Here is a 9,621-nt window from a genome sequence, read left to right as displayed (position 1 = left end):
ACGCATGCTGTAGGTTCCTTGGAAGTTGAGATACCAATCCATCTTTTATGTATATATTTCATATACTCCTTGATACACAATTACTAAAATCCTTATTAAAGCAAAGCTTCCCCCCTCCCCCACAGGACATAAGCATCATCCACATTTCCATATCAAGCAGCAACCGCCACGCTACTCTAAGCTAATGACGCCATCTTTTGGTTACCACTGAATTTTAGGTCTCTTGTGTAATGTCTATTTTCTTTATTAACTTGATCTCCCTCTAACACACACACACGCACGCACACACACACACACACACACGCACATACCCCACACATTTACTATCTCTCCGAAATTTTCTCAAATTAATTTTACCTCAGGAAAACGATTTCCCAGACATGCATAGTGAAATGCTTAAGATGTCAGCTCTAAGACCTGGGTTTGGACTCTAGCTTCCTTCTTCCCAGGCATGGGATGCTGGGCAAGGAGGCTGACGCCCTCCGATCGCTGTTTCATCTTTGAGAGGGGATCATGATTTTTGTCAGCAACACAGAGTCTCAGCCATTGTGGGGCCATTGAATGCTTTCTCACCAAGAACGTTCTACTCTGAAAGACAATGTTGGCTACACAGAGTGTGAAGAACTCAAAACGGACCAGACGGCAGGCAGTGTGTCGCATTAGAAGACACAGCAAAAGCAGCAGCGAGAGGCCGCATGGCCAGACCCTGGCTGGTGATGTCGGTGGTGAAGAGAAGCATTTGAATTCGAGAGGCCTTTCCCCTTAGAACCTAGAGATGCGCTGGATGTGAAGGAGGAGGCTCTCGCTCCCTCCCAAACCCTTCAGAATCTCCACGTCTCCGTTCTAGCGTCGCCATCTTCTGTTAAACGTGCTGTTAAAACTTATGTCATGAGTACCGACACAGAAGTAAATAAAATGTTCTTGCTCTGATTTTACGGGTTTTTATGGTTGAGTAACCAGAATTGAGGAGATTGATCCTAAAGATATCACTGTCATCATAAAACCGCCAAAAGTTCTGTGTCATTTTATAGGTTTCTGAAAGTTGCCACATAGTTCATCCCATTAGATTTCATGATCCAGGCAGGGCAGCAGCTGGCTTTAAGGTATTTCATTGTTACCTTTAAAATGTGTGATGCTTAAAGAACACCTTAAGGTATTATTAGTGTAGAAGTGCATAACACAGTTTGTTATTTAAGAGCAGAGACTCTAGAAACAGTACTGCCTGTGTTCAAATCCTAGTTCTTCCATTAACGAGTTGTGTGATTACAGGCAAGTCACATGACCTCTCTGTGCCTCAGTTATCTCATATGTAAATTTGAGTACCTGACGCAGGTTAAGGAGATACTTGAGGAGTTTTGCATTCCGCCTGGAACACAAGATATTTACTCAATAAATAAGAGCTTTGTTCCTTTTTTTTTTTAATAAGGTGTTGGTTTGCTGAGTGAAGGTCAAGAGTCATCCAACCACTTCTAACTGGGAAGCCCATCTACTTGTGTCCTAGACTGTCCTTCTTCACACCTGCTTCCTATGGGGCAGGGTGGGGTAGAGTTGGCACTCACACTGTCTTGCTGTGGCCCCTGCACAGTCTTCCTAGGGTCTGTGGTCTCTCAGCGTAGTAGAGTGGTTCCATAGTGGGCCATCTGCCATTTGGAAAGTAAAGTCAGAGCTTTGAAACTCTGTGTCTGATGGCTCAGGTGTTTTCTGGAATCTTCAGTGCTATAGTGAGGTGAAACAGTGGCGGATGGGGCAATTTCCACTATTTTTTTCCTTTTTGAACAAAATGCTCTGAATTTCTGGAGCCGGCATGATGTCAACTGTATTTACCTTTATTTAGTCGCTCAATAGACTGCTCTGTGAAACCTAGGATAATTAAGCCCAAAATATATCATCAAGAGGCTTGTTTTAACTACCCAAAATAAAAGCTAGCTCCCAATTTCAACAAAATTACCAGATTGTTTCCCTTCCAAGAACTTCTGGCAGTGTGTATGTTCCCTGGTGGATTCTCCCAGTGAGGCTGTCTGTCCCCAGCACTACGGAGCCCAGAGCCAGGGGACAGCCTTAGCTAGAGCCCAGGGAGGGTTCCCTGAGACACCACCTCACTGGAACAAACAAACCTGAAAATTTTCCTCTCGTTGCTCCAAGACCTATGGGACAGCGCAATTTACACGCGTTCTGAAGTCAGAATCCCTGGGTTCGCGTCCCTCCCTGCTACTAACTGTGTAACTTTGGCCATGATGCTCAGTCTGTTCTCTTGAACAATGAAAGATGACAATTACCTGTGAGAACTCAAAGATATGTTCCATCACATGGTAGGGATTTTCAGTCAAACTTTCTTTTTTATATTTTAACATCTCCGAAGATTATAACCAATATAATATTAACTACTGTGTCACAGTTTAATTGATAGCATGTTCTCTTTCTTTGGTCACATAAAATTATGGTGCATGTGACATGCGATATGTAGAAACCACTCCCTGGTAAAATGTAAACTCTCACGTGACTAGGATTGTCCATTACACTCCTGCTCTTACACCACAAATGTGGCAGAGAACACTGCTGATACGAGAGCTTTTGAACTGGGCCACAAAGACACCAGTGACTTCAGTCAAACATAGTATTGGCAAGTATCTTGTACACATCACTGTTCTCTAATCTTATGCTTATCAGAGACATCGCTGATCAGTTCAGCACTTCTTCCCAAGAAGTCAAGATGGAGTCTCTGAATCTTTCTGAACATAGTATATTACAGGCAGCTAATACCAACCCACCAGAGCTGGCACATGGAGCTGGCCAAATCAGGAAACTTAGATATATGAAAAAGATCTCAAAAATGACAGATTCTATCACACAGAAGAAAGCATGAAAGAGGTGAAAGCATAAAGTCACAGAGCCAACTCTGCAGCATGAGTGTGGAAACTTTTTCCTGTCCTCCCTCATCCGAATGTCCTTTCTACCCACCCATGCTGCCTTTCTCAGCATCAAAGTCAAACTCCTTGGTAACTTAAGTAGACAAACAGATAGATTAGACTTTGGCAAAGAGAGGAAGAGAGGTCAGTAGCCATGTAAAAAATTCTGGTTTTTGTTTTTGTAAAATTTCCTTTTGCTCGTTTGCCACCATAAACACTTTACTGTTCTTCAGGAATGGTTATTTCCAGCAAGTGATAATTACAACGCTCTGTGTGCAAGGAGCAATCCATCTTAGCTAGCCCTATGGTTCCTATAAGTTTAATAGCTAACACCTTTTATTGCAATGTTCCCACTCCTAGAAATAAGAAAAAAAATGTCACTATTTAATCCCACATAATGACATGAGAGAAACCGGCCACCCCTACACCCAATCGAGGCTTCTCGGGATTTCAGAAGTACTAGACATGTCTGGCGTTTGCCATAAATATTGGTTGTTTAATATTCCCGAGAATGAAAAGTAACCAATAAAATCATATCTGGAAAATTAAAAGTGACAGTTGGAATGGGGATCTCTCCTCCCGGTCGAATTTCAATTTGAAATTAGATTGGGGCCTTCAGTGCTGAGACGGGGACCCCTGACCTCTGACTGATGACTTTCCAACATCATTTTGTTTAATTTGGAGGAGACAGTTCTATGTTAAAAATTGCTGGGAAGGCTCATTTTGTGAAAATGAAGCTGTATCTTAAGAAAAGCTTGTTTGTTTCTTCCTTCTGACTCAGACACGTCCCTGCCCCTAGCGTGGCGTGTTGCTGCCCATTCCCAGCGCTCCGCCTCAGCACTGCGGCCACTGCAATTACACTGGCAGACTCGAGAGTGGGTGAGGCTCATGGTGCAGCTTCACCTCAGAAACCCCTGCAATGTTTCCAGAATCAGCCTGGGGGCAGGGGAAATCTGAATGGGCAATCCTTTAGCTGTTGCCACACTTCCTGAGATGTGAGCACCCAGTATTTAGAAAAAAAAAAAAAACATTTGTTGAAGAAGAAAAAGCAATCTAATCTGAAGCAAAGGCACATACAAAAAATATGAAGGTCTCATACAGCACAGCATTTTCGGGGAGTATTTCACTCATTCATTATCTCAACAAACAGTTCTTGAGTACCACAATGTGAGAGGCATGCTGCTGAGTGCTGAGGATAAAAGAATGAGTAAAATTCGCTCCTGGCTCTCAAGGGAATCCACAGAATGCAGAGGACATGGAGTACTAAAACAGAAAATCACCTTACAGTGGGCCAACTACAACAAGCCTGATGACCGAGTACGCAGGAGCTGTGAAAGCCAGGTGGGGAGCCGGGTGGAGAGGGACTATGGCCAGAGGTGCTGAAAACAGAGGGGCTTATTGGGTGATTAGAAGTGGCAGGTGAGTGAGGGGGAAGGATCAAAGGAGGTCAGCTCCATAATATGAGATCATGAACATAGGGAGAGTGTCGAGTGGGCTCCAGAGTCTGGTGATGTGTTGGGTTTGAGATACAGTGAATTTGAGGTACTTGAAACATGTCCCATTGTCTTTGTTGCTGAGTATATAAGAAGTTCCCATAAAACACTGAATGAGTAAATAAATGAATATTATGTACAAGAACTACGTGGGCCAATGCTTCTCACATATCATTTCATGTAATTCTCACAGCAACTCTGTAAGGAAAGTCTAGTAATACCCCGTGTTACAGACAGACTCAAGCCTCAAAAGTCCTAGGTGTAAGAGAGGAGCTATGTATGGCAAGTTCACAGATAAAAATGACTCGAAAAAAAGAGACGGAGCACATGGAAAGATGCTCAACATCATTAGCCATCAGGGAAAGGCAATTAAAACCACGATGAGATATCATTAGAATTGTTATAATCCAAAGGACTGACAATACTAAGTGTTTGTGAGGATGCAGATAAACTAGAATGCTCACACGTTGCTGGTCGGAATGCAAATGGTACAGCCACAGCAAAAATAGTTGGGCAGTTTCTTACAAAGCTACACATACATACTTTCCACACGCCCCCGCAATTCCACGCCTACGTTTCTACCCAAGAGAAATTAAAATATGCTCATACCAAATGTGTGTGTGAATGTTCATAGCACCATTATTTATAATAGCCAAAAGTTGGAAATAATTCAAATATCTATCAACTAGTGAATGGGTAAACATAATGTGTTATATTCCTGCAATGTAATACTATTCAGCAATAAAAAGGAATTAAGTACTTATATATCCTAAAATATGAATGAATCACAAAATATTATGCTAAGGAAAAAGTCAGACACCAAAGAGCTCAAGTTGTGGAATTTCCAGAAAAGACCAATCTATAGAGCTGGAAAGTAGATTGGTGGTTGCTTAGGGCTGGGGGTGGGGGGTTGAAGTGAGACAGAGAGTGACTGCAAATGAACTTGGGGGGTGAAGGAAGTGCTCTGAATTGAATTACAGTGATGGTTGTACAAGCACATACATTTACTAAAACTCACTGTTAAATTTTAAAGTATGTAAATGATACTTCCAAAAACTTAAAAAAAAAAAAATCAGAACGAGCTGTGTGATTTAGAAGGTGTGTGTTGGGGTGAGATTTCCAGCCAGCTTGGTGAGATTCGGGAACACATTTGTGCTGGACTTTGAAGACTAGGTAGGATTTCAACAGACTGAGATGGCACACGAAGGAATTTCAGACAAAGAAAGCAGCATGGAAATGAGAACGTGTCGGGCATATTTGGGCAATATCCAGACATCCATTTTGGCTAAATATTTGGATGGAGAAAAGTAAGTGAAAAGGAAAAAAATTGGTTGTGATCAGATGAGAGAAGTGGAAAACGAGCAGGCTAATGCATTTACGACTTAATTTGATGGACGGCGGGGAGCCACTGAACACTCTGGAGTAGGGGAGTGTCCTGGCAAAGATTAACAGGGTAGCAGTGAGGAGTGTGTTGGAAGGGCGAGCAACCAGGGCAGAGCATCAAATTATAAGACTCAGAGAATTGGCTGTAGTGAATGAGGCCCAAACTGTCGCCAACTGCCTTTGTCGATAATGCAAAGGGACAGAGAAACGTATTGTGCTGGATAGAAAGGAAAATCATAAGAGATCCAGTTATTTGGTGCTTTCTATGATCCAGACACTTGTTTTAATGAGTCACTTCCAAAGGAGAGGCAGCAAATTAAGAGCCTGCTCTACACGGAATGAACCAAATGGATTGATGATCACCTTTAGGTCTGGCTCCATAGAGAAGGAATAAAGATTAGAGAATTCATAAAATGATTACCTAAGGTTTGTTATGGGAACCACAGATATGGAAGCTTGTAATTGAATAAGAAATAAGGTGGTAGGATGGTAAGTGAGACAAATGACAGAGACCAATTCACGTGGCTCTCTGCCCCAGAAGGATGGGCATCACAGGTACTCGCTCTGATGTCATCACTCCTTTAAATATGCACTGATACAGGTTAAGCACACGCGCGCTGTGTTGACATGCACAGGCAAAACCAAAGGGGTGTAAAGAAGATTGTTACTTTGTTGCTTCCAGGGATCAAGTCTGTGCCCAGCTGCTGTTAGAGTAACACTCAGCACCTGACTTCCGTGCTCATGAGACAGGACTATAGTGCATCAACAGTCAGCATCCACCTTTTAATTACCTGCCGGCACTTAATTACCAGGAAATTTCACATAAAATATGTGGGTTTTCAGCTTCTCTTGAGAAGTTGGGAGTTTCGGCAGCTAAATGGTCCAATCACACATGGCGTCATCAGAGCTGAGTAGCACTTGTCCTCTTTAAACACTAGGATCCCTGCCTTTTATACTTCATTCATTCGCTCATTCATTCAACAAGTATTGATCAAGCACCCATTACATGCCAGGCACTGTTGTAGGGACTGGAGATACAAAGGGACGATGACAAAATTCCTCATATTCTGGAGCTCATATTCTCACAAGGACCGCCAGGCAATGACTAAATGACTAAGTATCTCAGGTGGTGATAAGTACTGAGAGACATATGAAGAAGTGAGGTATGGAGACTGAGAGAGAATGGAGAGGTGCCAGGTATTGTAGACAGTGTGCTAGGGCTGGGGAAGCCCCTCTGGTTAGATGACACTGAGCCCAAATCTGATTAACATGAGGGAACAAGCCCTCATCTGAGGGAGAGACAGGCCAAGCCAAGGACATGACAAATAAAATCATGTTTTATACATGGGAGTAACAGGTAAAGGAATAAGCAAGGGGCACGGGCATTTCAGGCCCTAGCAACAGTCGAGACTTTATTCTGAGTGAGATAGGGAACCGCTGGTGAGTTTGAGCAGAAGAGGGACACGGTGGGACATACTCCGTTATTTTGGTGACTAGCTTCTCTGAGCATTAGAGTTTGGGGCCCTTGTTTTAAAGCAAGATGGACAAAGGTTAAAGCGTTAGAGATGGGCCATGTGACTGGAGGAGGACAGTAATCAGACCATGGGGCAGGAGTCTCCTGGTATTCAGAATATAGTATTTGCGTAGAAGAATAACCCAAAACATAGCAGTGACCTTGAATTAAGCGACGTCTATGGTAAAAGTTAACATACAACGAAGCCACTTAGAAAACCAAGTGTATGGGACCCTAACACTGGGCACTGTTTGACTCCAGGCCAGAAGAAATAATTGGAAATAATTCAAATATCAATCAATAAAAAAATAATTCAAATATGGTGGACATGAATGTGAAGCACTCTGCCTGCCCATTTACAAAGAGCTTCTCTCACCTCTCCATCTTTATCAGCGATATTCCACCCCCACCGGTACACTCGACTTGGGAGACAAGTCCTGAGTTATGTTTAATTTCAGCACTCGAGTTAACTCTCGTGTTCTCCCAACTCAGATAGAAAAAATTTGGCCCTTGTCCCCCAAAACGAAGCAGTGATCGGCGCTTGCTGTTCCAATGACCGGATGCTCCAGAAACCCACTCCCCGACCCTGAATAGCCTGAAAGGTCCGACCAGAGGAGGAGGTCTACTCACAATGAGAACGTGCTCGCGCCCCATCGTGATGACTGTCCGGTTCACTGTGCGAAGCAGCTGGGCCATAATTTCTTGGATGTGGTGGTAGGTGAAGGCCTGTAATGCAGAGACATCTGTGTGACAACCAGGACATTGTATCTGCACACCTCTTCCAAAGGACATGCGACAGTGGTCAGACACGGTAAACACAAAGACCACCAGCAGAGCAGCAACAGCAGGGCCATATCGTCATCATCATCACGGTTGTTGTCACAGTATCGCTATCACCATCGCCACCTGGCATTGGGCACCAAGAATTTCACTAACCATCTAAACGATAAGTTAGTGATTAAAAGCTTAAGCTCTGGAATCAGAAACTTTTGATTTAGAATACTAACTCTGTCAAGAATTATTGTGCTGCACTGTCTTGGTTACTTAATTTCTCTGTACCTTGGTTTTTCCGTCTCTGTTAACAGTCAAGGTCTAACCTGGAATAAGGAGGGAATGTAATGCAGGGCGTTGGTTATACAGGTGATAAAGAAGCCGAAACATCAAACAAGGTAACCTAGAGATAGCAAAAGCAGGAAGCCACTATCCCTCCCAGGCTGGAGGGACAAATAGAAGAGCCAGTGCTTCTGGAGCCCAGGACTGGGGTTCTGTGATAGAAACTAACCATGGGGTGCTCGTGCAGCAGAAGCTGCATGATCTGCCTTGGGAGAAATCCATGGTGAGCCAGGATGTAACATATATGGGGTTCAACCCACTTTAAATACAAGTACCTGAGACTTGGGTAGGACTTGCTGATACTTTTTGAGCCTCTGCTGTGGTAGGCCAGGGTTTCGTGCATTTTTACCTTCCTCTTCAGATTCTTTTACCAGCACAGGCTTGCACAGAGTTCCACCCATGCGTATCTGTGAGGGTGGTCATGGCCGAGTGGAAAAGCCCTGAGAGTTTAAATTCAGCAGTTCTGGGTCCGAGCGCCAACTTTGCACTTGCACTATGTGACCTCACTTATCATTTAACCTCTCTAAGCCTCAACTTCCTCATCTATAAAATAGGGAAGCTTTTTTCATCAGTCTCTTGAGGTTCATATAAACCAAAAAGTGACACATGCAATTTTGGAAAAATGCACACACCTAATTCCACTGCAGAAGATTCTGTGGGTCCGAGATACAGCCCGGACTTCAGTAATTTCCGATTTTTATGGGGCTTATGCTGATGGCTGGGAAACATGACACAACACTGTGAAGCTCTGGAGATAGAGACTAGAATTTGGGACCAGCCTGTGCCTCCAGGACCTAGCCAGAGCCTGACATAAAAAAAGCGTTAAGTAAATGGTGGCTGAAAACGCGGATAACCACTCACACTTCCTCATAAGCACCTTATTAAACTTTGCTGCTCACATCTTAACTGTGGTTTGTCTCTTAATAAAACTCGTGAAAGGAAAATAGATTTGCAATAAGAAAAAAAGAAATGTGCTTATTAAAAACATGCTTTCCCAATGTGCTTTCAATGACTATTGGCATCCAAAGATGAACAGCCCAGAGCTTCTTTCTCTGCCCCAGACTCGCCTCTGCACTTGGGCTAATGCTCACTTCCCGAGTCCCACGGAGCTCACCAGCAGAACCTCTGCCACCAGGGCTTCAGCAAAGCATATACTTTACAGAAATAAGTTTTCATGCTTCATCAAGCCCAGCGAGACTTCAGTCTCTTGCTA

General features: G+C 43.4%; 1 protein-coding gene across 1 annotated transcript in view; it reads right to left on the bottom strand.

The window, feature by feature from the left end:
• The window catches only part of DOCK2 (dedicator of cytokinesis 2), a 367,177-nt gene that overhangs the window by 200,595 nt on the left and 156,961 nt on the right, over positions 1–9,621 (bottom strand). The window contains exon 27 of the mRNA XM_006906499.2: positions 7,926–8,021. Within this exon, the coding sequence (XP_006906561.1) occupies positions 7,926–8,021 (96 nt within the window). The remainder of the gene's footprint in view (positions 1–7,925; positions 8,022–9,621) is intronic.

This window comes from Pteropus alecto, unplaced genomic scaffold (genome assembly GCF_000325575.1).
Source record: "Pteropus alecto unplaced genomic scaffold, ASM32557v1 scaffold40, whole genome shotgun sequence".
Lineage (NCBI taxonomy): Eukaryota > Metazoa > Chordata > Mammalia > Chiroptera > Pteropodidae > Pteropus > Pteropus alecto.
Note: the sequence above shows the minus strand (reverse complement) of the source record. Positions and strands in the feature narration are given on the sequence as shown.